General features: G+C 32.6%; 1 protein-coding gene and 1 pseudogene across 2 annotated transcripts; both read left to right on the forward strand.

Annotated features, from left to right (window-relative positions):
- Nucleotides 1-1,247: 1,247 nt before the first annotated feature.
- LOC146926464 (uncharacterized) lies at nucleotides 1,248-9,088 on the forward strand (annotated as a pseudogene). The gene is made up of 3 exons (XR_015007932.1): nucleotides 1,248-1,256; nucleotides 7,991-8,768; nucleotides 8,845-9,088. The product of XR_015007932.1 is annotated as an uncharacterized LOC146926464 (transcript).
- Nucleotides 9,089-21,424: 12,336 nt separating this feature from the next.
- On the forward strand, nucleotides 21,425-24,720 carry LOC146926465 (receptor-like protein 49). The gene has a single exon (XM_085706912.1). The coding sequence runs from the start codon at nucleotides 21,425-21,427 to the stop codon at nucleotides 24,512-24,514; it is 3,090 nt and encodes a 1,029-aa protein (XP_085563038.1). The 3' UTR covers nucleotides 24,515-24,720.
- Nucleotides 24,721-27,516: the final 2,796 nt, after the last annotated feature.

Genomic DNA, 27,516 nt, shown 5'->3' on the forward strand with positions numbered 1-27,516 from the left:
GCTAAGATGCAGAAGAGATGCTTTATTCACAGTAGCAGGGTTTTTAATTGAAAGACCTCCTTCTTCCCTAGGCCTTCAAAGAGCTTGCCAAGCCACGGTGCAGATTTTCTTTTTGGAATAATCCCCACTCCATATGAAGTTCTTCATGAGCTTGGCCAACACCGAAAGAAGCCCAGCTGGCCAGCAGTATATATGAAAAGAGTAAACCAGCATACTGCTGATAACCGCATTAATTAACTGAACCCTACCCATTATAGTAAGCATTTGACCCTTCCAAGATCCCAGTTTGACTTTGATTCTGTCAATAGTTGGCTGGAAGTGGACAGACTTAGGCTTGCCACGAAACAATGGGATACCCAAATAGATGAAGGGGAGGCTGCCAAAGCTGAAACCTGTTAGGGAGGAGATAGCAGCTCTTCTGGAGAGAGATAAAGAATCTGTGTACATCCTGCTTTTGCTAATATTGATCATCTGTCGAGAGTAAGTGCCATAATCTGTAAAGAGTTTCATAATATGCCTGACATTCTTCTTAGTGCCTCTACAAAATATGAGGATATCATCTGCATACAAACAGTGGCTGGGCACTTTAATACCTCTGGAGGAGGATATTTGAGTGATTTTTCCCTCCAAGACAAGAGCCTGCAAGCCTCTACTGATAACCTCCTCAGCTAGGCAAAATAGAAGAGGTGAGAGAGGGTCCCCCTGTCGCACCCCTCTAGAGCAGCTAAAGAAGCCAGTGGCTTTCCCATTTATACTAATAGATAGTTTTGCAGAGTAAAGAATGGTCTCAATCCAATTGCAAAAACAATGATTAAACCCAAAACATTGCAGCACATGTATCAAGAATTTCCAATTAATGGTATCAAAAGCCTTTTTAATGTCAATCTTAAGAGCAATACTGCCTCCAAAAGATTTTTTGTGAAGTAAGTTGACAGCTTCCGAAGCAGTGATGATACAATCTTGAATATGTCTTCCTGGAATAAAACCATGTTGGTGTTCAGAGATAATTGAAGAGGCAATTGATCCCAATCTATCTGCAAGAATCTTCGTAATGATTTTAAATTGAAAGTTTTCCAATGCTATAGGACGAAAGTTGTCCAATCTGTCAGCACCAGGAATCTTGGGAAGAAGAATGATGAGATTAGAGTTCATGTTTGGCATAACGTAATTGTTAGTAAAAAAGAATTGCGTGTGTATACATTTATTTTAATATCTGTGAAATGAACAAGTGACTCAATTAATCCGAGATGGATGAGGTATTTGATTGGTATTATAGGACAAAATTTTGTCCGCCACTTGTAATTTAAGACGCAGGAGTTATTTAATTTCGGATTCGACCCCTCTTTGTAATAAATAGTCTTGAATAAACAACTTGACAACTGGTATCATAAATACTCCCTCTGGTCCTAAATATAAGCAAATTTAATTTTTTAGGTTCATTCAATTAATGATGTATGTGATTCATATTATGGATCACATACATCATTAATTGAATCTTAAAAATCAAATTTGCTTATATTTAGGACCGGAAGGAGTAAGTAGGAGTAGATACGTTCGGAGCACTTAAACTAATGGAATATTTGTGATCTGAACCTAAAATGTTTGTCTGTTTCACATAAATGTTTTTGGCCTCATTAGAATACTCTAAACGACTAAAAGTCCTCCAGCCAATCAAGTATATAAGGCCATGTTCTACAAGGATTCTCTACATTTATAGCAATTTTTTTTCATCTTGTACACGTTTTTGATAACAACAACCTCCAATCCACTTTTAAGGATCTCAAATTTTAAAAATGTTTTTTTAAAAAATCAACTATTATAATTTCTAATACAACAAATACACAAATTTTCATAAAAATTTATTCTTTAAAGTCCTTAAAAGTGGTCCAAAGACACTTGTCAATATCTTTTTTTGTAAGCACCCATTGCTATTTTTTGCAAATAATAAAAAAAGATGATATTGTAATCAATATGTTGAGGGAACCACTTTTAATATGTTCAAGTATTTGTTAAGGAAATCAAAAGGAGTAGTTTTAACATATATTTTTATTTTGGTTCACTTAACCAATGTTTTAAGGATTCTTCATAGCAATTTTCATTACTAAGTTATATTTTGTGTATATTTTATTCGGTCATTGTTATAAGCAAATATTCTCTTTTTAAATTTTTTTTGAATAATTAATCTATCGGTTTTATAATATAGATCAAATACATCAATTATTCAATAAATTTAAATTAAAAAAAAGAATATTTACGTATAATAATGACCATATGAAGTATACATATATTTACGATTGATCCTCCTTCAATAAACTTCTAGATTGTTCGTCGTCGTAAGGATCGTGTTGGTTTGTGGTTGTTCTTGCTGGTGGTTGTGGTTTGCGTCGGTGGTTGTGTATCTGTCTTCAGATTTAGTTGTTGTTTTGCTTGATTTGGTGGTTGACTCCCTCTGTGTTGGTAGTTTGTTTTGGATGGGTCGATGGTGGTAATTGTGGGTGGCTGGTTTTCGTCATCGTCGTGTTGTTTGTCGTTTGGGCCTTTGAGGGTTTGGTATATGTTTTCTTGGTTCTTGTACAACAGAGGTTGGGGGTGGTTGAAGATCCGGATTCTTTTTGCAGTGGTTGAGTTACATAAACCCAAAAGGGTCTGGTTTCGTTTAACCCGAAAGGGTCTGCTTCGATTAACCCGAAAGGGTCTGGTTGCTGACATATTGAACTCATCCCTTGATCTGAGTTCTTACATGTTGTTTGCTCGAAAGAGCAATTTATACTTGTTGTGTATTCAGGGGGCTGTTGGCACTTGGATTGGTTACTGTGTTGACGACCAATTTATTCGTTGGTCTTAAACTCTAACTGTTCTATGCGGATGTCCACTTTTCACGCTTTTTTTGTAACCTGGTTTCGCGTCCAAACGCGGGTTCGCTGTGTTACGTCAATGATTAGTGTATTTTTGTTAGGATAGATTAGAGTTGTTCCACTTGGACTGATTTATCACGATGTATCCCCGCTTGAGTTATTCCTGAGTCAGGTCAGATGCCCCCCATTCTTTGTATATGTTTCTTTTTATTTATTACTAGCGGAAAGACGGGCACTATCGTGCCCGTCTGTCTGCTCTTTTGACTGCGCTAACGCATGTGATTATTTTATTATGTTTGTTTGTATAATTTTGATTAAATTTTTAAATATTAACGGAAATTATTGATATATTGATTTATAAACAAAATATTGTCAAGTTATATAACAATTATTTATGAACTCAACATATTTTAGTTTGTCTGCATATAAAATAAAGAAAAAATAATGATCTTTTATTGTTTATTCTAATAGTAATTAGTAAAATCATAACATAAATGTATAAATGAGATTTTATGTAAAAGAAACATTGTTATGATTGCGATAAAAGAATATCTTTAAAAACTACATTTTTCGTAAAGTCTCCATCTTCTCCTTCTATTTTCCCTTCATTAATGAGAACTTTTGTTGAATTTTGAGAAACTCCTCTCAACAAAGCTACATATAGTTGACCATGACTGAAAACATGTCGTGGAAGATAGATTCCGACATTGGGAATGGTGTGCCCTTTAACATTAATTTTTGCTCACATTTGTTACTAATATTTTTTTAGAGGATTTAAAGTCCAGTCTTTAACATAATATTTTGCTCACGTTGTTTGTTACTAATATTTTTTTCCAAAGGATTTAAAGTTCAATTTTTAACATTATTTTTTGCTCACGTTTGTTACTAATATTTTTTTTAGAGTATTTAAAGTTCAATCTTTAACATTATTTTTTTATCACGTTTGTTACTAAGCTTTTTTTAGAGGATTTAAAGTCCAATCTTTAACATTATTTTTTGCTCATGTTTGTTACTAAACTTTTTTTTTAGAGAATTTATAGTCCAATCTTCAACAATATATTTTGCTCACGTCTATTACTAATCTTTTTTTAGAAGATTTAAAGTCGAATCTTTAACAATATTTTTTGCTCACGTTTGTTACTAATTTTTTTAGAGGATTTAAATTCCAATATTTAACATTATTGCTCACGTTTGTTACTAATCTTTTTTTTTAGAGGATTTAAAGTCCAATCTTTTTCATTATTTTTTACTCACGTTTGTTACAATTGATCAAAGACTAAGGATGAGTAATTTATATCAATAAAATAATATGGAATACTGTTTTTTGTGGAAGAGATATGAAAATACTTGACAATCTTTGTCGGTTGTATTGAGGGAAACAACACAGATGTACAACATAAAAGAGCTGATAAAAAAGTAACATGAGTTGTTGTTTTGTGCTAGTTTTTTTGTGAGTTTGATCTTCGGTTAACAGAGGTAAAAGAGGGTTAACAGTGACGATTAGTGACATGGATTACTAATCCACATATTATTTTATAATTGGCTATTTGTATTTAAAATTAAGGGTATTTTTGGAAAGAAAAGTCCAACCCAAAGGTGTGCTTATAGATAAAAAAAAAAAAAGCACACTATCATTGTTTTTATAAGCAATTATAAACAAGCAAAGTCAAATAATTCTTAAAATTAATTGTAAATAATTTGAATCATAATCACTTATAAACCAGCAAAGTCAAATAATCCATAAAATTAATCAACTTTGATTAGTTGTAACATGAAAGAAAAAAAAAAACTTACAGGTTAATTCTAAATTCTAATGCAAAGGGCGGAGAGAGGTTGACAAAAACTAAACAATGCTGGAACGAACTATGAACTGTGAGAACCCCACTTATTAATATTTTTTTAATATATTGCTAACAAATCTTTTTCTAAAAGATTTTGAATCATAATATGTTGCTCACGTTTGTTACTAATCTTTTATTAGAGGATTTAAAGTCTAATATTTAACATTAATTTTTGCTCATGTTTGTTACTAATATTTTTTTAGAGCATTTAAAGTCCAATCTTTAACAATATTTTATTCTCACGTTTGTTACTAATATTTTTTTAGAGGATTTATAGTCCATTTAATATAGTGCTAACAAATCATTTTCAAAAAGATTTTGAATCATAATATTTTGCTCAAGTTTGTTACTAATATTTTTATCAGAGGATTTAAAGTCAAATTTTTAACATTATTTTTTGCTTAGTTTGTTACTAATCTTTTTTTTTCTCACGTTTGTTACTAATCTTTTATTAGAGGATTTAAAGTATAATCTTTAACATTATTTTTTGCTCATGTTTGTTACTAATCTTTTTTTAGAGGATTTAAAGTTCAATCTTTAACAATATTTTTTGCTCGTGTTTGTTTCTAATTTTTTTTAGAGGATTTATAGTCCAATCCTTATCGGCTATTATTTTTGTTTAAAAAAAAATTAAAAAAACTCATAGACTCGTGATAAATAAAGCAGGAAAAAACATAAACTTTGGATTATTTTTTTCATAAGTGATTATTGTTCAACTTTTATTTTCTCAAATTCTGATTCATTGATTCATTCTTCTAACAAAAAAAAGTAAAAACAAAGCTTGAATTGTAATGTTGGCGGAAAGTAAATTGCTCGAAGGATAAAACAGAAAGATATTGAATTCATGAAGTGGATCTTAAAGATATTCCATTCAATGGTGCTTCAGAAGTATTAATCAAGTTCATGAGTCTTGGAACTTTCTAATTTTTTAGAGGTGATGAGATGTGATCAGAGGGTACTATGATGAATTTTGGATCGATTTGAATTCATGAGAAGAGACATAAAGAATGCAAATATAATTTTTAAACTTTTTGTGAGTTTGATCTGTTGTTAACGGTGGTAAAAGAAAGTTAACGGTGACGATTAGTGACATTGATTATTAATCCACGTGTTATTTTATAATTGACTATTTGTATTTAAAATTAAGTGTATTTTTGGAAAGAAAATTTCAACCCAAAAGTGTGCTGAAAAGGGTAGTTTTCTTTATATATAGTATAGATATTCTCTCTTTGGCTTAAAAAAAAAATTACGATTGAATTTTCATATTCCAAAACAAAGATGGGCGAGTATAAATTATGAGTAATGATATTTTGACATTCATTTGATGACAACTTTGTTGACAACCTTGTTTTTGTCACTTCTTATTGGTCAAAAACAATTGAGAGAGAAAAAGAAAGAGAGAGGATAACAACATCATGTGAGTATGAAGGAGAAAATTGTTCAAAAGTTGTCAAAAAGTGGTTATCAAAATATCATTTCTCATAAATTATACACTTGACCAAAATTATAACTGTTACCAAGTCAGCATGAAGAAACATAGGTCAGTCACTTGCCACTATCTCATCTAGGCTATTCAAAGTGATAAGAATGTGACAGTATATAGTAATTCAAATGTGTTAAAGACAAAAGTTCAAATGTTGACTCGCTCACCAATTATTGTACTTTTTCGTTACAAAATTATTTTTTACTTTAGCAATTATACATATAAATTAAAAAATAGTTAATGATGTACAATAATTGGTGATACAATAATATAAAAAACCATTTGAATTAAAAAGGAGTATTTGAGTGTCCTCGTGAGCTATCTCAGTTGATAAGGACAATGCATAATATATACAAGGGTTCAAATCTCGGCATATTAAATCTCTGCTAGGGTTGGGGTTTGAACCTCAAATTTACCACTTATTCACCTTAAATGGTGAGACTCTAGCCACTTGGCTAATCGACAAAAATAAAGAGAATATTTTCAATAGATAAGCACTAGTACTTCAACCCAATAGAAGAAAAAGCAATACTAAGAGCATGTTTTGATTAACTTTTAGTTGAACTATCTAAAGGCATAAGCACCTATATTAAGAATGTTTGGTAAATGTTATGAAAGCAGCTTATGAAAAATCTATAAGAATGTTTTTCATACAACTATAATGGATTAATTTGAGAGGGTATACAAAGTATGAGAGAGTATACAAAGTAATATTCAAAAAGAGCATTAAAACTAAAAAAATATCAGTACTAAAGATTACAACACCACCATATTAGAGTAAGGTCACTAGATGAGAAGATAAGATCGTTCTGCATTTGAAAACATGTGGTTTCACCGTTGACTGAAACATCTCTTCTCAGAGGAACTTCCAATCCAGGGTTACGATGGATTTCCTTTCTTTATTATATCTATTTTCAATAAATAATATAATTTATTGTTCTTTGTTGCATAGTTGTCAATAGCGCCGCGCCGCCCGCTTCGCGACCGAGATAGCGGTTTTTTTTGCTTCTCCATGTTGAGCTGTGCCGGTGCGTGTCAGATGGCCGATGCGGTCAAAAGCGGCTGATTTTAGCTGGTGCGGTGCGGTCTGGGAGCGGTCAGTAGCGCCGCTCCAGAAATAGAAGCAAAAAAAGCAAAAAAATAGATGAAGAAAAGGAAGAAAGATAGATGAAGAAGACAAAATGGTGGAAGGGAAGAAAGACAAATGAATAAGGTGGCTGGCGGCTGCATAAAAAACTAGGGTTGTATAATAAGATAACCCACTTTCATAGTATCTTATTGGGCTGGGCCTATTGGGTCTTTTTTTTTTCATTTTCATTTCAGTTTTTTATCTAAATACACCCATGCATTCTTCTTTTTTGATCTTTATATTATAAACAAAATGTACACAATGGTATTAACATTAGATATTATTTAACATTATGAATATTTTCAGACATATTTCGTAAATTAATTAGTTTTTTAATTTAACATTATGAATGTTGTATTGTTTATTAATAATAGATCAATAATGGTTATAAAAACTAATAGACCACTACTTGAGCAATAAAATAATAGTAGTAATATATGGTATTTTAGTATTTTCATGAATTTTGAGTGATGTTTAAGGTGTTTTAGTATTTTTTTTCTAACATTATAGTATTTTAATATTAAATATATTAATGTCCGCGTCATGAAATATCGCCCACTTCGCTCCCGCATCCCGCGCCGCGTCAATTTTTGGGGTGGCCGCGCCGCGCCGCATTTCCGCTTTGACAACTATGCTTGTTGTATTGTTATGCTTACTATTTGTGTTTTAACATATTCTATAGATATTGAACCTCCTCAAGCACACCTTAACCTCTCATGAGCCTTTGACATACATTTTTTGCAAGTAGCTCCAAGAACAAAGACAACCGAGCTAACCAACTTGCATCAGCAGTTAGAGCAATGCCTTGCACCAGTGACAACAGGAAATTGGATGTTAAAGTAATTCAAAGTAAATCTCAAAAAAATATAATCTTTGCAGAAACCAATGGAGATTTTGTTGACTTCATTTTTAGCTTCCTTACCGTGCCATTAGGCTCCGTTGTAAAGCTTTTGGGAACTAACTCTTTTGATGGGTGTGTTGGTAATTTGTACAATAGTGTGAAGAAGTTGGACCCCAAGTCTGTGTTACTCGATCCTGGTATAGCACACCTGTTTAGTTGTCTTAACCAGCCCGTCAACATTCCTGAAGTTCAACCACAACCCACTACATATTACTATGGTACAGGGACAACAAAGAAAGTGTATTCGCGTCACATAGAGTGTTATATAACATTAGATGTAAAGATAGAGGGAGGAGTGATTTCTAAGTCACAGGGATCACTTTAACAAGAAGGTGATTTCTAAGTCATTGAGTGTTACATAACATTTGAACTGGACCCTAGATCCCTCAACAGAACAGAAGGTGTTATTGGATTCGTGAAGAGAGTATCATTACATGGTATAGGTGATGATCTAAGAGTAAAACCACTTTCTGCTAATTGTTTCCTTTCCTATTTGAAAGAATTAAGCCATCCTTTTGATGATCTTGAAGTGAAGGTGATAAGCATTGGTGAAGCTGAGGTAATGTGGCTATGATTTATCACTAAATATATTTTTGTTATTTTAGCCTTTTTGATTCACTTTAATTGTGGTGTAGGCTTTGAGCTTCCTTGGAGCATTCTTGACATCAAGATTTACCTTGACGAGTGGACTTAAAGACCTTTTGAGTGTGCCTAAACCAGAATCAACTTTTTTCAAAGTTCCTAAAAAAGAATGAACATTGACATCAAAGTAAAACAAACTAGTTGGTTAATTTGGAGATCGTTTGAAGGAACAAGAATTATCAATCAGTTGCAACGTCAGATTGTGCTTTGAGCTGAACAACAGAGAGAAGATCTTGAACCTTGGCTTATATTTATTATCATTAGATTTTGGATCTCCTTTGCAATTAGTTGGAATACTTAATTGGTTTGTGGTTCTACTATTTAATTTTCTGTTATGAGTTTTTATATACATTTTCTGTTACTTTATTGTCTGTTGCAGCAAACTTAATTATTCCCTGCTTCATTGGTTGATTTTTACTTCTTTAAGTTTTTATATACATTTTTCTGTTACATATCTTTTTATAATTATTATCCTTTGGTATTTTGTGTTGGGATATACTTTTTGAATTTCCAAGGTTTGAAGAAAACTTCAAAATGGAGCAATTAAGCTATGATTTGGATCTCTCAATTATGCCACTCATCCTCATATGTTTCTTCTGCTTAGAGGCATGTATTAATCTAGAAAGACCTTCATGGAGTAAAACATCCTATATAGCTCTATGAACCAGCTTAAGAAGACAACAGTGAGTAACTTCAAATGATACCAAACCATAAAATAAAGGGTGACAACTACATTATCCATCAACAAAAGGTGGGTAATTCTACTCATATTGAGTTGACACCAATCAAAACCATTCAATTATCTTTGACTATAGTGAAAGATAAATGAATGGTTTTGATTGGTGGCAACTCAGCATGAGTAGAGTTACGCACCTTTTATTGTTGGGTAGATAAGAATTTACCTAAAGTATATTGAATAATCGTTGCACATTCCTCTACAACTAAGAAACTCGAAAAGAAAGTGTTCAAATACACGGACTAGGGCTGGAAATGAGCCGAGTCGAGTCGAACTTGTCTGAGCTCGACTCGATAAGAATTGGTTCGGCTCGAAACTCGACTCGAGTTCGATACGAACCATTTTTTTAACTCGAGTTCGGCTCATTTAAAGTTCACGAACAACTCGGTTCGACTCGTTAGGTTCGACTCGTTTGCTCAAATTTTATATTTGAAAAGTTTTTTTCTTAAAAAAAGAGCAAAAATATAATTATCTTATAATTATAAGAAATAATAAAGCTATGGAGCATGTTGGACTCATTTAGCCCTTTACATTTATTACTGTAGCTCAATTTGTATGCTACCGATACATGTTTTCAATGTGATGCACTTCTCTTTATATAAGCTCTTCCTCTCTAATTTTTTCAAAACTGTCCGATGTGGGACTTATTTAGTCCGCATATTTGTTTAAAAGCATGCTCAAGGTAATTAGCTTGTTTTTCCGCTCTCTTTTATTAATCAAATTAGTTATAACTTATATAAAAAATAGTACATAATTATTAGAAGAAACTTGTAATAAATTATATATCATATTTTTATATATAAAATAACAATTATATATATATCGAGTTGGTTCATGAACCAAACGAGTCGAACCATACTTAGCTCAAGTTCAACTCGTTTATTTATTGAACTTAATTTTCAACTCAAGTTCGGCTCATTTGGTTCATGAACCACGTCCAACGATTCAATTGTCGAATCGAGTCTCGAACTATTTTCGAGTTGGTTCGGTTCATTGCCAGCCCTAACACGGACCAACTTTAGAAATAGGTCATCGGTATTGTGCATAAGGCTAGAAGACTTGCTATGTTTCTCTTATTGTTTTAGAGACTGTTAAAGTTCATACTGCAATATATTTCGTTGTTCAACTTTTTTGGTGTTTTTCATTGAATGAATCAGTGTTACATAGAGAGTTGTTTATATAGTGAGTACACACTGTTAACAAACTAACAGAGTTGCTAACTGCCTAGACAGCTGTATGCCACATCAGCAGTGACAGCTGTAGCCTACTGTGTGCCACATCATCATGACATTGTGATGTGGCATATACATGTATTACATATATTCTCATAGAGACATATGAAGAAAAACAAGCACATAACTTGTGTGATAAGTTAGAAGCCAAATAGAAACAAGAAATCAAGTCTAATATCTGAAATCCAGGTCTTTGCCTGGTAGAGGTCTTCAAAATTTAATAGTAGATAGAACAATTAAGAACTTCATTGTTGTTTCAATCATGTCCAGACCAGGTTTTTCCAGAGGTAGTGATTATGAATGAAGTATCACAACACTCCCATTTCCAAGAAATCCATACTGGGCCTTCTACAATATTTGGAACAAACACCTGATTGGATAGCTTCCATATCCACATTGCTACCAGCTTGATTTCTTGCTGGATCTTTTACAAACAAGCTTTGTGAAAATTTCAGATTAATATGTCACCTCATCCCAAATAGGAGCTGAAGAATATGTTATGCTTTAGAATAGGCATGCACAGTCATCAACATATCTTAATTATTCCCTAGTAGATTTATAGTTTAGGGTTTTCCATAACTAGACTGCATTCACCTAATGAGAGAAAAATAGAAAGAATCACAGATTCAAAGATTTAATCCTACAACACTCACAAAAAAAAAACAAAAATAAACTCTCTGAATCAGAAAGGAAGGACTGAAATGAAAGGAACGAAATTCAATAGAGATAAAAAAATAAAATCTTACGGCTGCATGGTATGAAGAACTGCCACACTGCAGAAAATCGGTTCTGGAAAAACACAACACAGCAAAAAAAAAAAAAAAAAAAAAAATCTCAGAATTGATACCATCAAACCCAACAAATAGAATAATAAAGAACATCTATTTGAAGAAATTGGATATACCTAGACTTTTTTTCACTTCTTATCTACTGTATCGGTATAATAGATTCCTGATAAAATCACAAAAATCAACATTTCCAATCCACTTAAACATGTTATGCATCATAAACAACATATTTGAACCAGCAAGTGAAAGCATGTTAACGGAGCACAATACTCCGGCCTTTACTCACTCAAACTCGATGGTGTATTTTTACCAAGAGATAAAGTAGCTTCAGTGACTAAAACAGAGTGAATAAGTTCTCAACTTATCGACTCTTGCACATCACAAGGTCTTTCAAAGGTCTAAGTTTTTTCCTAAAGAATAGCAATCGAGAAAAAACTCACTTCTAAACCAAAAAAATAGCTTTTGTGGAATAGGAAAAATAGGGAAAAGCGATTATCCCATTAGGTCCAAGTAACCCATAATCAATCAATCATAACAAGAAACTAAACATAAATCATGGCCATATTCCCTCTAACAACGAGTAGTATCTTCCATGTATTACAATATGTTTATTTCATGTCTAAATGAAATGAATTTTATCAAAAAACAAATTAAGAAGTGTTGAATGTTAAACTTGAGGGGGTTTATAAGATATTCAATGAAACCTTAAGGTAGGTGAGTGCAATTTCCCCTAAATAACTATGTGCACATAATGAGAAAAATAAAATGAAGAAGTGTTGCATCAAAATAATAAAATTTTATAAAATGAAATTTACATCGTGGAAACAAGTCCCATTCGTACTACAACTGAAGTATATGGGATGTTCTTCATGTGTTCTTTAAAGGCATTGACTTAATTCAAATCTATCACCCTTCAGGATGGGAGCCACACTTGGTGAACAATATTTCCTATTAAAATTAATGGTGGGCATCGACTTAATTCAAATCACTCTTGCCTTATATCTCTCAATGTTTCCTTGTGAGTCTTGTTTGGTTAAAGACCCGTTTGCATCCAATGACTTTTACACCACTAAGGAACTTGACAATATCCATTACTTTATTCGATTCCATTGAAATCATCTCTTCTTTCATGACATTGTGACATAAATATGAGTCCTTAAAATTCCTGGCTAATGAAAATGCTTTAGGATCATTTTCAGCTCTTATGTTGTAGTATGATTCATGCAAGTACACTACCAATTCACTAGGAAATGTTAACTTTCTGACAATAATAGATCTTTATCTCATTATCTTCTTGATCAATCTTGTTGTTCAACCGGATCAATAACAAGTTGTTCAACATTATCTTGATGTTCTTGATCAACAACTTGTTCTAAATGATCGTTTTCAATAACTTGTGGAATTTCAGTTGTTGTTTGTCTAATACCTTTTTTGTACTTGAGGGGTGTGAACGACAATCAGACTCTTACTTGATCAAGAGGGTCCAACCTTATAGTAATATTTTTTAGAAGTTATATCTTTGAACTAAATCACTCCCACTATGAAACTCATTCTCAAGAAATTTGGCATTTCTTGATTCCACAATCCTAGCTCTCCGTGATGGACAATATATTTTATAGCCTTTGGACTTTTCACCATATTCAAGGTAATGCCCGCTAATAATCCTTTCGTCTAGTTTATTTTCTAAGGGGTTATGAATTATCACTTTAGACGGGCAGCCCTAAATGCATATATGCTGCAAACTCGATTTCTACTCTGAATAACTCCAAAGGTGTTTGTGACATTGTTGAATGGAACCTGGTTTAATATATATGCAACCGTCTTTCGTGATTCAATCCACCAAAAGTTAGGAATATTAGCATTATCCTCATACTCTTATCATGTCCATTAGTGTTCGATTTCTTCTTCCCACCACACCATTCTGGCCAAGAGAACCATGCATAGTGTATACGGTAGCAATCACATACTCTTGAAGAAACTTTGCAAATGGACCACCCGCTGTCCACTCTCTATGTACTTAACATAGTCATCTCAACCTATATCATATATCATGATTTTGATTTGTTTTTCACATTGTTTTTCTATTTCCATCTTGAAAACTTTAAAGGCATCTAAAGCTTCATCCTTAGAACGAAGTAAATAGAGATACATATATCGTGAATAATAGTCTATAAAAGTGATAAAGTATTTCGGTCTACTTGCGCCATGTCTGGACAACAAATATCTGTATGTATAATTTTTAATAGGGTTTAGCTGCTTTGTGCACCCTTTTTGAACTTGTTAGATTACTTACCCTTAATGCAATTTACACAAGTCTCAAAACCAGCAAAATCTATTGTAGTAAGTACTTTTTATCTACTAATCTCATCAGTTCATCGACTGAGATGTGTCCTAATTAGTGATACCATAACATTGATGATTTTTCTCATTCATAAGGTGAACATTGATGATTTCTCATTCACAACTTCTTCTTCTCCCATCACCTCTGATCGCTGCCCACTCTCACCCCCACTGCTGGCCGTCACCAACCTCTCAATCAATTACAATGTAATTGTCAAGTGCACGATGAAGCTACAAGAGTGCCTAATTTCTTCCAAGACCTGATTTTTTTCTCTCCCTTTTATATATGAAGCAGTGTGAACATGAAAGTTGTTTGTTAATTAAAGTATTAATCTTGCAATTTATTTGTTACTGGTGGATGATACATCTTTGAGCCTTTTTGTTTCTTGTTTTCAGGTTGTATACAAAAATTTCCTCAATCAAATATTCACCAATAATACATTGAAGCATAGCAGTAGCAGCGGCAGTGGATTTGTTTGTGACGGCGGCGGCGAGAAACAACTTTCATGTTCATTGCCTTCTTGCTACTGCTTCCCCCCTTCATCATCTCCCATACCATACCCCCCGTTTCTTCTGCTTCCCGAAATTCCCTTTTCAACTCCTCTTGCTCATCACCATTCTTATGTTCATTTGTTTTTTCCTTTTTATCACCAAAATTTGGTACCTCCTCAATCAAATAATTCGCCATCACATCCTTCAAATACATTGCCTTCTTGTTCTGCTTTTCTTTTGATTGGCTCTTCTCGTCATCACTTTCATCTTGACTACTATGATTGGATTCAAAAAGCTTAAAATCTTTTAAGTATAGGATATTTCTTCTTCACCTTACATCAAAGAATTCCTTTTCACTTTTAGAATTTAAGTTTATCTCAAACTACGGTGATGATAGGAATAGGGAAAAGTCACAGTGTTGTGATTGAATGGAGGGCATCTGACAGGTCGACGAAGGTGACAGTGGCGGTGGATAGCGATGAGAGGACGGTGAAGAAAACCATTGAGATGTAGTGGACGGAGAGAGGCAAGGTGATTGAGAGAAGAGCAAAAATTGCATTTTTTAAATAAATACCTTAAGGGTCCGTTTGGTTCGAGAATTAGGAGGGGAGGGGAGGGGAGGAATTTTAACGGAGGGGAGGGGAGGGGAGGGGAGATATTTTAATTAAAAGTGTGTTTGGTTCACAAGGGGAGGGGAGGGATTTTAAAATTATTTTACTGTTTTACCCTTAAACTTAATTAAATAAGGATAATAAAGTAAGGAAACAATAACAATGTAATCGATAACGACACAATGTAGACGATGGAATAATGGATTAGTAATAGGGTTGTTACAATTACAAGTAGTAATAAAAAGTTGTTACAAGAAAAATTGTTAATAATCTATCTATATATAAAAGTTGTCTCAAGCCAATTTTGAAGCCCTAATTTTTCCAAAACCCTAATGGCTACAATTACTGTTTTACCCTAACTAAATCGTTAATCTATTTTTATCTATAAAAGTTAACCCGAAACCTTATTTTAGCCCTAATTTTAACCTAAACCCTAATGCTTAAATTTACTGTTTTAACCCTAATCTATCTATATATAAAAGTTGTCCCAAGCCAATTTTGAAGCCCTAATTTTTCCAAAACCCTAATGGCTACAATTACTGTTTTACCCTAACTAAATCGTTAATCTATTTATCTATAAAAGTTAACCCGAAAGCTTAATCTATATATAAAAGTTGTCTCAAGCCAATTTTGAAGCCCTAATTTTTCCAAAACCCTAATGGCTACAATTACTGTTTTACCCTAACTAAATCGTTAATCTATTTATCTATAAAAGTTAACCCGAAAGCTTATCTATCTATATATAAAAGTTGTCTCAAGCCAATTTTGAAGCCCTAATTTTTCCAAAACCCTAATGGCTACAATTACTGTTTTACCCTAACTAAATCGTTAATCTATTTTTATCTATAAAAGTTAACCCGAAACCTTATTTTAGCCCTAATTTTAACCTAAACCCTAATGCTTAAATTTACTGTTTTAACCCTAATCTATCTATATATAAAAGTTGTCCCAAGCCAATTTTGAAGCCCTAATTTTTCCAAAACCCTAATGGCTACAATTACTGTTTTACCCTAACTAAATCGTTAATCTATTTATCTATAAAAGTTAACCCGAAAGCTTATCTATCTATATATAAAAGTTGTCTCAAGCCAATTTTGAAGCCCTAATTTTTCCAAAACCCTAATGGCTACAATTACTGTTTTGCCCTAACTAAATCGTTAATCTATTTATCTATAAAAGTTAACCCGAAAGCTTATCTATCTATATATAAAAGTTGTCTCAAGCCAATTTTGAAGCCCTAATTTTTCCAAAACCCTAATGGCTACAATTACTGTTTTACCCTAACTAAATCGTTAATCTATTTTTATCTATAAAAGTTAACCCGAAACCTTATTTTAGCCCTAATTTTAACCTAAACCCTAATGCTTAAATTTACTGTTTTAACCCTAATCTATCTATATATAAAAGTTGTCCCAAGCCAATTTTGAAGCCCTAATTTTTCCAAAACCCTAATGGCTACAATTACTGTTTTACCCTAACTAAATCGTTAATCTATTTATCTATAAAAGTTAACCCGAAAGCTTAATCTATATATAAAAGTTGTCCCAAGCCAATTTTGAAGCCCTAATTTTTCCAAAACCCTAATGGCTACAATTACTGTTTTACCCTAACTAAATCGTTAATCTATTTATCTATAAAAGTTAACCCGAAAGCTTATTTTAGCCCTAATTTTAACCTAAACCCTAATGCTTAAATTTACTGTTTTAACCCTAATCTATCTATATATAAAAGTTGTCCCAAGCCAATTTTGAAGCCCTAATTTTTCCAAAACCCTAATGGCTACAATTACTGTTTTACCCTAACTAAATCGTTAATCTATTTTTATCTATAAAAGTTAACCCGAAACCTTATTTTAGCCCTAATTTTAACCTAAACCCTAATGCTTAAATTTACTGTTTTAACCCTAATCTATCTATATATAAAAGTTGTCCCAAGCCAATTTTGAAGCCCTAATTTTTCCAAAACCCTAATGGCTACAATTACTGTTTTACCCTAACTAAATCGTTAATCTATTTATCTATAAAAGTTAACCCGAAAGCTTATCTATCTATATATAAAAGTTGTCTCAAGCCAATTTTGAAGCCCTAATTTTTCCAAAACCCTAATGGCTACAATTACTGTTTTGCCCTAACTAAATCGTTAATCTATTTATCTATAAAAGTTAACCCGAAAGCTTATCTATCTATATATAAAAGTTGTCTCAAGCCAATTTTGAAGCCCTAATTTTTCCAAAACCCTAATGGCTACAATTACTGTTTTACCCTAACTAAATCGTTAATCTATTTTTATCTATAAAAGTTAACCCGAAACCTTATTTTAGCCCTAATTTTAACCTAAACCCTAATGCTTAAATTTACTGTTTTAACCCTAATCTATCTATATATAAAAGTTGTCCCAAGCCAATTTTGAAGCCCTAATTTTTCCAAAACCCTAATGGCTACAATTACTGTTTTACCCTAACTAAATCGTTAATCTATTTATCTATAAAAGTTAACCCGAAAGCTTAATCTATATATAAAAGTTGTCCCAAGCCAATTTTGAAGCCCTAATTTTTCCAAAACCCTAATGGCTACAATTACTGTTTTACCCTAACTAAATCGTTAATCTATTTATCTATAAAAGTTAACCCGAAAGCTTATTTTAGCCCTAATTTTAACCTAAACCCTAATGCTTAAATTTACTGTTTTAACCCTAATCTATCTATATATAAAAGTTGTCCCAAGCCAATTTTGAAGCCCTAATTTTTCCAAAACCCTAATGGCTACAATTACTGTTTTACCCTAACTAAATCGTTAATCTATTTTTATCTATAAAAGTTAACCCGAAACCTTATTTTAGCCCTAATTTTAACCTAAACCCTAATGCTTAAATTTACTGTTTTAACCCTAATCTATCTATATATAAAAGTTGTCCCAAGCCAATTTTGAAGCCCTAATTTTTCCAAAACCCTAATGGCTACAATTACTGTTTTACCCTAACTAAATCGTTAATCTATTTATCTATAAAAGTTAACCCGAAAGCTTATCTATCTATATATAAAAGTTGTCTCAAGCCAATTTTGAAGCCCTAATTTTTCCAAAACCCTAATGGCTACAATTACTGTTTTGCCCTAACTAAATCGTTAATCTATTTATCTATAAAAGTTAACCCGAAAGCTTATCTATCTATATATAAAAGTTGTCTCAAGCCAATTTTGAAGCCCTAATTTTTCCAAAACCCTAATGGCTACAATTACTGTTTTACCCTAACTAAATCGTTAATCTATTTTTATCTATAAAAGTTAACCCGAAACCTTATTTTAGCCCTAATTTTAACCTAAACCCTAATGCTTAAATTTACTGTTTTAACCCTAATCTATCTATATATAAAAGTTGTCCCAAGCCAATTTTGAAGCCCTAATTTTTCCAAAACCCTAATGGCTACAATTACTGTTTTACCCTAACTAAATCGTTAATCTATTTATCTATAAAAGTTAACCCGAAAGCTTATCTATCTATATATAAAAGTTGTCTCAAGCCAATTTTGAAGCCCTAATTTTTCCAAAACCCTAATGGCTACAATTACTGTTTTGCCCTAACTAAATCGTTAATCTATTTATCTATAAAAGTTAACCCGAAAGCTTATCTATCTATATATAAAAGTTGTCTCAAGCCAATTTTGAAGCCCTAATTTTTCCAAAACCCTAATGGCTACAATTACTGTTTTACCCTAACTAAATCGTTAATCTATTTTTATCTATAAAAGTTAACCCGAAACCTTATTTTAGCCCTAATTTTAACCTAAACCCTAATGCTTAAATTTACTGTTTTAACCCTAATCTATCTATATATAAAAGTTGTCCCAAGCCAATTTTGAAGCCCTAATTTTTCCAAAACCCTAATGGCTACAATTACTGTTTTACCCTAACTAAATCGTTAATCTATTTATCTATAAAAGTTAACCCGAAAGCTTAATCTATATATAAAAGTTGTCCCAAGCCAATTTTGAAGCCCTAATTTTTCCAAAACCCTAATGGCTACAATTACTGTTTTACCCTAACTAAATCGTTAATCTATTTATCTATAAAAGTTAACCCGGAAGCTTATTTTAGCCCTAATTTTAACCTAAACCCTAATGCTTAAATTTACTGTTTTAACCCTAATCTATCTATATATAAAAGTTGTCCCAAGCCAATTTTGAAGCCCTAATTTTTCCAAAACCCTAATGGCTACAATTACTGTTTTACCCTAACTAAATCGCTAATCTATTTTTATCTATAAAAGTTAACCCGAAACCTTATTTTAGCCCTAATTTTAACCTAAACCCTAATGCTTAAATTTACTGTTTTAACCCTAATCTATCTATATATAAAAGTTGTCCCAAGCCAATTTTGAAGCCCTAATTTTTCCAAAACCCTAATGGCTACAATTACTGTTTTACCCTAACTAAATCGTTAATCTATTTATCTATAAAAGTTAACCCGAAAGCTTATCTATCTATATATAAAAGTTGTCTCAAGCCAATTTTGAAGCCCTAATTTTTCCAAAACCCTAATGGCTACAATTACTGTTTTACCCTAACTAAATCGTTAATCTATTTTTATCTATAAAAGTTAACCCGAAACCTTATTTTAGCCCTAATTTTAACCTAAACCCTAATGCTTAAATTTACTGTTTTAACCCTAATCTATCTATATATAAAAGTTGTCCCAAGCCAATTTTGAAGCCCTAATTTTTCCAAAACCCTAATGGCTACAATTACTGTTTTACCCTAACTAAATCGTTAATCTATTTATCTATAAAAGTTAACCCGAAAGCTTATCTATCTATATATAAAAGTTGTCCCAAGCCATTTTTGAAGCCCTAATTTTTCCAAAACCCTAATGGCTACAATTACTGTTTTACCCTAACTAAATCGTTAATCTATTTTTATCTATAAAAGTTAACCCGAAACCTTATTTTAGCCCTAATTTTAACCTAAACCCTAATGCTTAAATTTACTGTTTTAACCCTAATCTATCTATCTATATATAAAAGTTGTCCCAAGCCAATTTTGAAGCCCTAATTTTTCCAAAACCCTAATGGCTACAATTACTGTTTTACCCTAACTAAATCGTTAATCTATTTATCTATAAAAGTTAACCCGAAAGCTTATTTTAGCCCTAATTTTAACCTAAACCCTAATGCTTAAATTTACTGTTTTAACCTTAATTCTTAATTCCAATTTGTTTAATCTATCTATATATAAAAGTTGTCCCAAGCCAATTTTGAAAAGTTGTCCCAAGCCAATTTTGAAGCCCTAATTTTTCCAAAACCCTAATGGCTACAATTACTGTTTTACCCTAACTAAATCGTTAATCTATTTATCTATAAAAGTTAACCCGAAAGCTTATTTTAGCCCTAATTTTAACCTAAACCCTAATGCTTAAATTTACTGTTTTAACCCTAATGCTTAATTCCAATTTGTTTAATCTATCTATATATAAAAGTTGTCCCAAGCCAATTTTGAAAAGTTGTCCCAAACCAATTTTGAAGCCCTAATTTTTCCAAAACCCTAATGGCTACAATTACTGTTTTACGTACCCTAACTATGAGAATGATGCTTGATTATATTTTGCTTTCTTTAGTCTTTAGATATACATTGATGAATAATTTGGAGGCTTATTACTTATCATGTTTTTTGGTTCCTGTAGGAATTTTGGAAGTTGTTTTGATGTATTTTACTTTTTCACATGCCCTGAGTTTTTCATGTCTCGATAGAGAAAAGATATATGATAATAGAGTATGTTGTTTTTACCCTGACATATCACAACCAAAACCTGGCATAATGTGGTCAACTTAAGCTATATTTGATGAGATGCTCTACATGTTTTCTTTAATCTTATTGTTTTTGACATGTTTTCTTATCCAAAAAAGGGGAAGTCAAGTCATGATAGTTTGGTCATTTTGCCTTTGATTTAGCCTGTCTTCGAGTTGGAGTTGTTCTGTCTGAGTAGTGTGTTGTAGTTTTTGCAGTGTTGATATATGCATACTGTTTCAGGATTTTGGTTGCTGTATTGTATCTTCAGTGGGGAGTTGATGTATCAATCAAGAGAGACGTAGCTAGCAGACTATCCATATCACTGTTTTTCAGCTTGCCGAATTCATTTAGACTGTTGTATTTTGTGAGAGGTGCCTTATAACTGTGCAACTCATGCTTCTCTGTGGCAGAAGTTGCCTCTGTATAGTTTGCTGAGTATAAGTGATCAAGTTTCTTTCAATTGAGGCAAATAATGTGTCTTGATGAATTTTTTTAGTGGCTTTGGTGTTATAACACTCTTTTTCCCACATTGTAATGGTGTAAGTCCGTGACCAACTTATTGGTGTTGAATACTTATGTAAACTATAGTTATAGTTATGCTGAAATATTCTAGTTATAGTTATGTTGAATACTTATTGGTGTTGCAGAGCCTGAATTTGGCTTTGAATAAGTTTAATTCAGTGATTCCTCATGAGGTGCATAAACTGCAGAACTTGAGGTATTTAAACTTGTCTGATGCTGGCTTTGAGGGGCAGGTTCCAGAAGTAATTTCTCACCTAACAAGGTTAGTTATTCTTGATATTTCTTCTTCAATTACTTCAAATCACAGCCTAAAACTTAGGAAGCCAAATATTACAATGCTTGTGCAAAACCTCACCCATATCACAGAATTATATCTAGATGGTGTAATAATATCATCCAGCGGAGAGGAATGGGGCCGCGCTTTGTCTTCATTAGAGGGGCTTCGTGTTTTGAGCATGTCATCATGCAATCTCTCTGCACCTATTGATTCTTCAGTAGGTAAGCTTCAGTCCCTCTCTGTTCTAAAATTGAGCCACAACAAATTGTCTAGCACAGTTCCAAATTCCTTTGCAAATTTATCCAACTTGACCATCCTTCATCTCAGTAGTTGTGGCTTGAATGGTTTTTTCCCAAAAGATATCTTTCAAATACAAACATTAAAGGTCCTTGACTTATCAGACAATCAAAAACTTAATGGTGCTTTGCCAGAATTCCCACAACTTGCATGTTTAAACTACTTGAATCTTGCCAATACAAAATTTTCTGGCCCACTTCCAAATACTATGTCCAATCTGAAGCAGTTATCAACCATTGATCTCTCTTACTGCCAATTCAATGGAACACTTCCCCGTTCAATGTCAGAACTCACCAAACTTGTTTTTCTAGACTTATCTTCAAATAACCTCACAGATCCACTTCCTTCTTTCAATATGTCTAAGAACCTCGCATATCTATCCTTATTTGACAATCATTTGAACGGAGATTTATCATCCATTCATTTCGAGGGCCTTCAAAATCTTGTCAACATTGATTTAGGGTTTAATTCTCTAAATGGGAATATACCATCGTCTCTACTTAAGCTCCCATATTTGCGAGAATTAAAGCTTCCCTATAATAAACTAAGTGGCATCTTAGGTGAGTTTGACAACGTATCTTCCCATGTACTTGAGATGCTCGATTTGTACAACAATAACTTAGAAGGACATATTCCGGTGTCTATCTTTAATCTTAGAACACTCCGTGTCATTCAACTTTCTTCCAACAAGTTTAACGGCACAATACAGTTGGACATCATTCGAAGGCTAAGTAATTTAACTATACTAGGCCTCTCACATAACAATTTGTCAATGGATGTCAACTTTAGAGATGATCATGACTTGTCACCCTTTCCAGAGATAAAAGGTCTTAAGTTGGCTTCCTGCAACCTAAGGAGAATCCCAAGTTTCTTGAGAAATCAGTCAAGTTTACTATCTCTTGACCTATCTAGCAACGAGATTGAAGGACCAATACCTAATTGGATTTGGCAACTTGAATCTCTCCTTACCTTGAATCTTTCAAAGAATTCTCTAACTAACTTTGAAGAAAGTATTTGGAACTTGAGTTCTAACCTTTTTCAGGTTGATCTTAGTTCTAATAAACTCCAAGGCCCAATTTCATTCATCCCGAAGTATGCAAGTTATTTGGACTACTCCAGCAACATGTTGAGCTCAATCTTACCACCAGACATTGGAAATTATCTCCCTTTCATACGTGTAATGTTTCTTTCAAACAATAGTTTTAAGGGAGAAATTCATAAATCCTTTTGCAATGCTTCAGGTCTTCTATTGCTAGATCTTTCCTACAACAACTTTAACGGGACAATTCCCAAGTGTTTTGCAACATTGAGTAGTAGTCTCAGGATGTTGAATCTTGTTGGAAACAAGCTTCGAGGGCGTATCCCTGATACAATATCGCCAAATTCATGCGCACTAAGATATTTGGATCTAAATGACAATCTCTTGGATGGTAGTATACCAAAATCTTTGGTCAATTGCAAGAAAATACAAGTCCTAAACCTTGGGAACAATGCTTTGGTTGACAGATTTCCATGTTTCTTGAGAAACATTCCCACCATTAGGATCATGGTTTTGAGGTCTAATAAGCTCCACGGTTCTATTGGGTGCCCACATAGCACAGGTGATTGGGAGATGCTTCATATTGTCGATCTAGCATCAAATAACTTTAGTGGCATGATACCAGGAACATTGTTAAATAGTTGGAAGGCAATGAAGCGTGATGAAGGCATGCTTGGGCCAGAATTTGGCCATTTGTTTTTGGAAATCTATGATAACTATCGTCCTTTGACTTTGAAGGCTTTATTATCAGGTTTTAACAAATTTCTCGCAATGACATTGCTTAAACTACTTGCAAGCATGCCTCCTTCTAACCTTAAACAAGAATTAGTTGATAATAATTTGGTTGAGATAGATCTTACTCGTTATCAGGATTCAATTATTATTGTCAACAAAGGTCAACAAATGAAGTATGTCAAAATCCAAATGGCCTTCACTTATGTGGATATGTCAAGCAACTATTTGGAGGGGCCAATACCTGATGAGCTGATGGAATTCAAGGCATTAAATGCTCTGAACTTATCACATAATGCTTTTACAGGTCATATACCATCATCTGTGGGGAATTTGAAGAATCTCGAGTCTATGGACTTTTCAAACAATTTCTTCAATGGAGAGATTCCTCAAGAGCTTTCAAGTTTATCTTTCATGGGGTATCTGAATCTCTCGTTCAATCACCTAGTGGGGCGAATTCCATTAGGCACTCAAATCCAAACCTTTGATGCAGATTCCTTTGAAGGAAATGAAGGGTTGTGTGGTCCTCCCATGACCAACAATTGTAGCGACGATGGAAGGAAGGGGCTGTCACCGCCAGCATCTGAATCATCTCATTCTCCTAATGACAGTTTAATTGATTGGGATTTCTTAAGTGTGGAGTTAGGATTTATTTTTGGTTTTGGAATTTTCATTCTCCCCTTTATTTCCCGGAAGAAATGGAGATTTTGGTATTCTAAACATGTAGATGGAATGCTTTACAGGATCATCCCTCAACTTGATTTTGTGTTTGAACAACATGAAGGGAAGAGGTACAAAATTTTGAGGTGGAAATACTGATTGTTGAACTCTTAAGTTTAATGTTATAGCTCCAATAATTTGTGCTCTTATACTCTTTGGGTTTTGCACATTTTCGTCATTTTAATGTAAAGCAAAGGACTAAGTTGTTTAATTAGGAAATGTTTGAATTCTGGATAACTTGTTCTAGTAAAATATTGTTCAATATAGTTGTGCAGTTTTGTGATTCTTCTTTCAAATTGTGATAAAACAAATTGTGAAGTTGTTTAAAACATCAGGGCCGGTCCAAGGGGGTTGCCACTAAAGCAAACTCTGACGATACTAAAGTTAAAATTCCTAGCTACAATACAATGTGAAAAATAAAATGTTACTAATCAATGAAGAAACACCAAGATGCACAGGTTTTGTCTCAGCATGGCTTCAACACAACTATCACTAAGATATTCAGATTCATTGAAAACCGTTGCTTACTTATGACCATTGAAAACATTATCAATAAAAAAGATTATGAATACACAAATTAGAGTTATGCAACCCCCAAATCTACAATCCATAATAAGTAGAAATATATTACAAATAGCATCTACCATTCTCTCTTTATATTTGTACGTACCAGTCAAACGAAAGAACACAAGAACCTGCCTACTTCAACCAAATAAATCGCAAACCATACGGATAAGAAGTATAGCCACCCTAGAATAGTGCAATTGTGCACAAACATTAAATGCATTATTCTTGAAAAACCAGCAAGAAAAGAAACCAGCAGTATATACTTTTTCTAATACAATAAAGCTCTAACATTTACATTTGAAAGATCCAGAAATTACAGTTGCATTAAACACTCAGCAAGACCATGTAATGACTTTTGCAAGAGTTCTTATATACAGGTTCTGTTACTCTATATAGTCTAGTCTTGAAGGTGTATCTTGTTCAATATGTATCAATTGCAAACTAAATCTTGCGCTGCTTCAATGTCTCATTGATTTAGTTCTTAATAGTAAAAATGTGCTCTCTAAGGCTTAGATGATTAACAGTAATAATCTTCTTTTACATTAACATTCCTGATTCCTTGCTTTGCTGCATTTGTTCAATTTCTATTGGAAGGACAATTTCTGTATTTTCTGTGTTTCTCATATTATAACAAAACATAACTTTAACACAATTAATTAATACAAAATATCATCATAGAGCCTTAATTTCATACTGACTTGTAAATAAAATCATGGTCACGTTATCTAAACAATTTCATTACTTCAGACCTAATACATCAATTAATTTACAATTAGTCCAATTACTTCAAATAAATTCTAGAGTGATATACCAAGGCAAAGTGTATGCTGCATATTTTCTATAACTTCTTCGCCACCAAAAAAAGGCATGACAAAGAGGACTGCACCAAGCTCTCTGTATAAACAAAAACTTTAAATTAGTGAAGTCATATTCAACATAAACATGCAAGTAACCAAGAACAAATGGTAATAATAAACAAAAGCTGTCTTCATTGACTAGTAAATTGAAAGGTAGAAATAGAAAGCTTTTCATACCAAAGTTCAGAGAAAAATCATAGATACAAAATCATTCATTAATACAAACTCACTCACAAAATCTAAACAGCATTACTTCAAACCCTAGTATAATAATTGATTTACACCTTAGTTGCGTAGGAAGAGAAATTGTTGTAGGTGAAGGTTCTAATGCAAGAGCCGAGAAAAAGTATTGTATTATGCAGGCAGGGTTAAATAAATTTTTGGTCCCTGTAAATATAACAAATTTTGATTTTAGTCCTTATAAAAATAAGTGACATGTTTTAGTCCCTATAAAAAATTTTAGCACGCAATTTTAGTCCCTGTTAAATTAAAACTTGTTTAATTACGTTTAAACTTCGAAATTTTTGAATGATTTTTCACATACATTTTAAGAACATTGTAAGAAACTCTTTTATCAAAAATTATAATTCTTTAACGTGTAATGAATTAAATATGAATTTGTCTAAACATCAAAATTTCAAGATTAAAGTAATGAAAATCCATTCCTTTAAATCAAATTTTGAGTTAATTTTTTGCGAAGGAACTTTGTATAATGTTCTAAATAAGTATGTAAAAAATTATTCAAAAATTTAAAAGTTTAAGCATAATTATAGAAATTTTAATTTTACAAGGACTAAAAGTATGTGCTCAAAATTTTAATTTTAATTTTAATTTCAAAGTTTAAGCATAACTATACAAATATTAAATTTATTAAATTGCAAAACTAAACAATCTCAGACTAAACCTATTAACAACAAATCACACTAACAACTAATGAACATAAGGTATATGAAGCAATTGCTTGAAGTTCACTTTCAACTTCGATTGTGATTAAATTGAATTGAGAAAATCTCGATCGACGAAATTGAGATTAGGTTTTTGAAATTAGTTAACTCACAATCAAATATTGAACATTTCATATAATCGAATCATATACACAATTAGAATGTTGAAATTAAAAGGAGGGAAGATAAGAATACTGAGATTTATAGAGGTTCCTATTTCGTCTTTGCTTCAGGATACATTATCTCTTCGTGATAGAAAATGTCTCTATCACGGTCTTCCACTATGATAAAAACTGTTTACAAAGATTCATTTGATTCCCTAATCTTCTAAGCTGAAATCACACAATACTCAATTTTCAAGACCTATTGAATTTGTCTTTGCTATGTTTGAAGCTCTGATCCTTTTGAACCTCTGTGTAGATGAGAAACAACCCCCAAAAAGCTCTTTCGAGGTGAAAAGTATCTTCTTTTATTTAGGTCTTTGATCCAAAACCAAGTCCAACCCACGAGAAAACCAAATCGTACAACTCCTACAACACCCTAACATCCTAGAACTCACACTCTACAAGGATCTTAGAAAAATGTTTAATCTAAAGAAAAAATGTAGGGAGAGAGTGTTTGAAGATTTCAGAGTCTATATGAAAATTGTTTCAATGAGTAGCAAAGTGTGTGTGTGTGTCTGTGAGGGTATATATAGGTGAGTGAGATAAGAGTAAGTTTAACCAAAATAACA

The sequence above is a fragment of the Medicago sativa genome, chromosome 4 (genome assembly GCF_051527215.1).
Source record: "Medicago sativa cultivar Bolivia chromosome 4, Bolivia_mono, whole genome shotgun sequence".
Taxonomy (NCBI): domain Eukaryota; kingdom Viridiplantae; phylum Streptophyta; class Magnoliopsida; order Fabales; family Fabaceae; genus Medicago; species Medicago sativa.

Excerpts from the sequence above, each read along its gene's own strand:
- LOC146926465 (XM_085706912.1), top strand. The coding sequence starts at position 21,425 with ATGCTGAAATATTCTAGTTATAGTTATGTTGAATACTTATTGGTGTTG.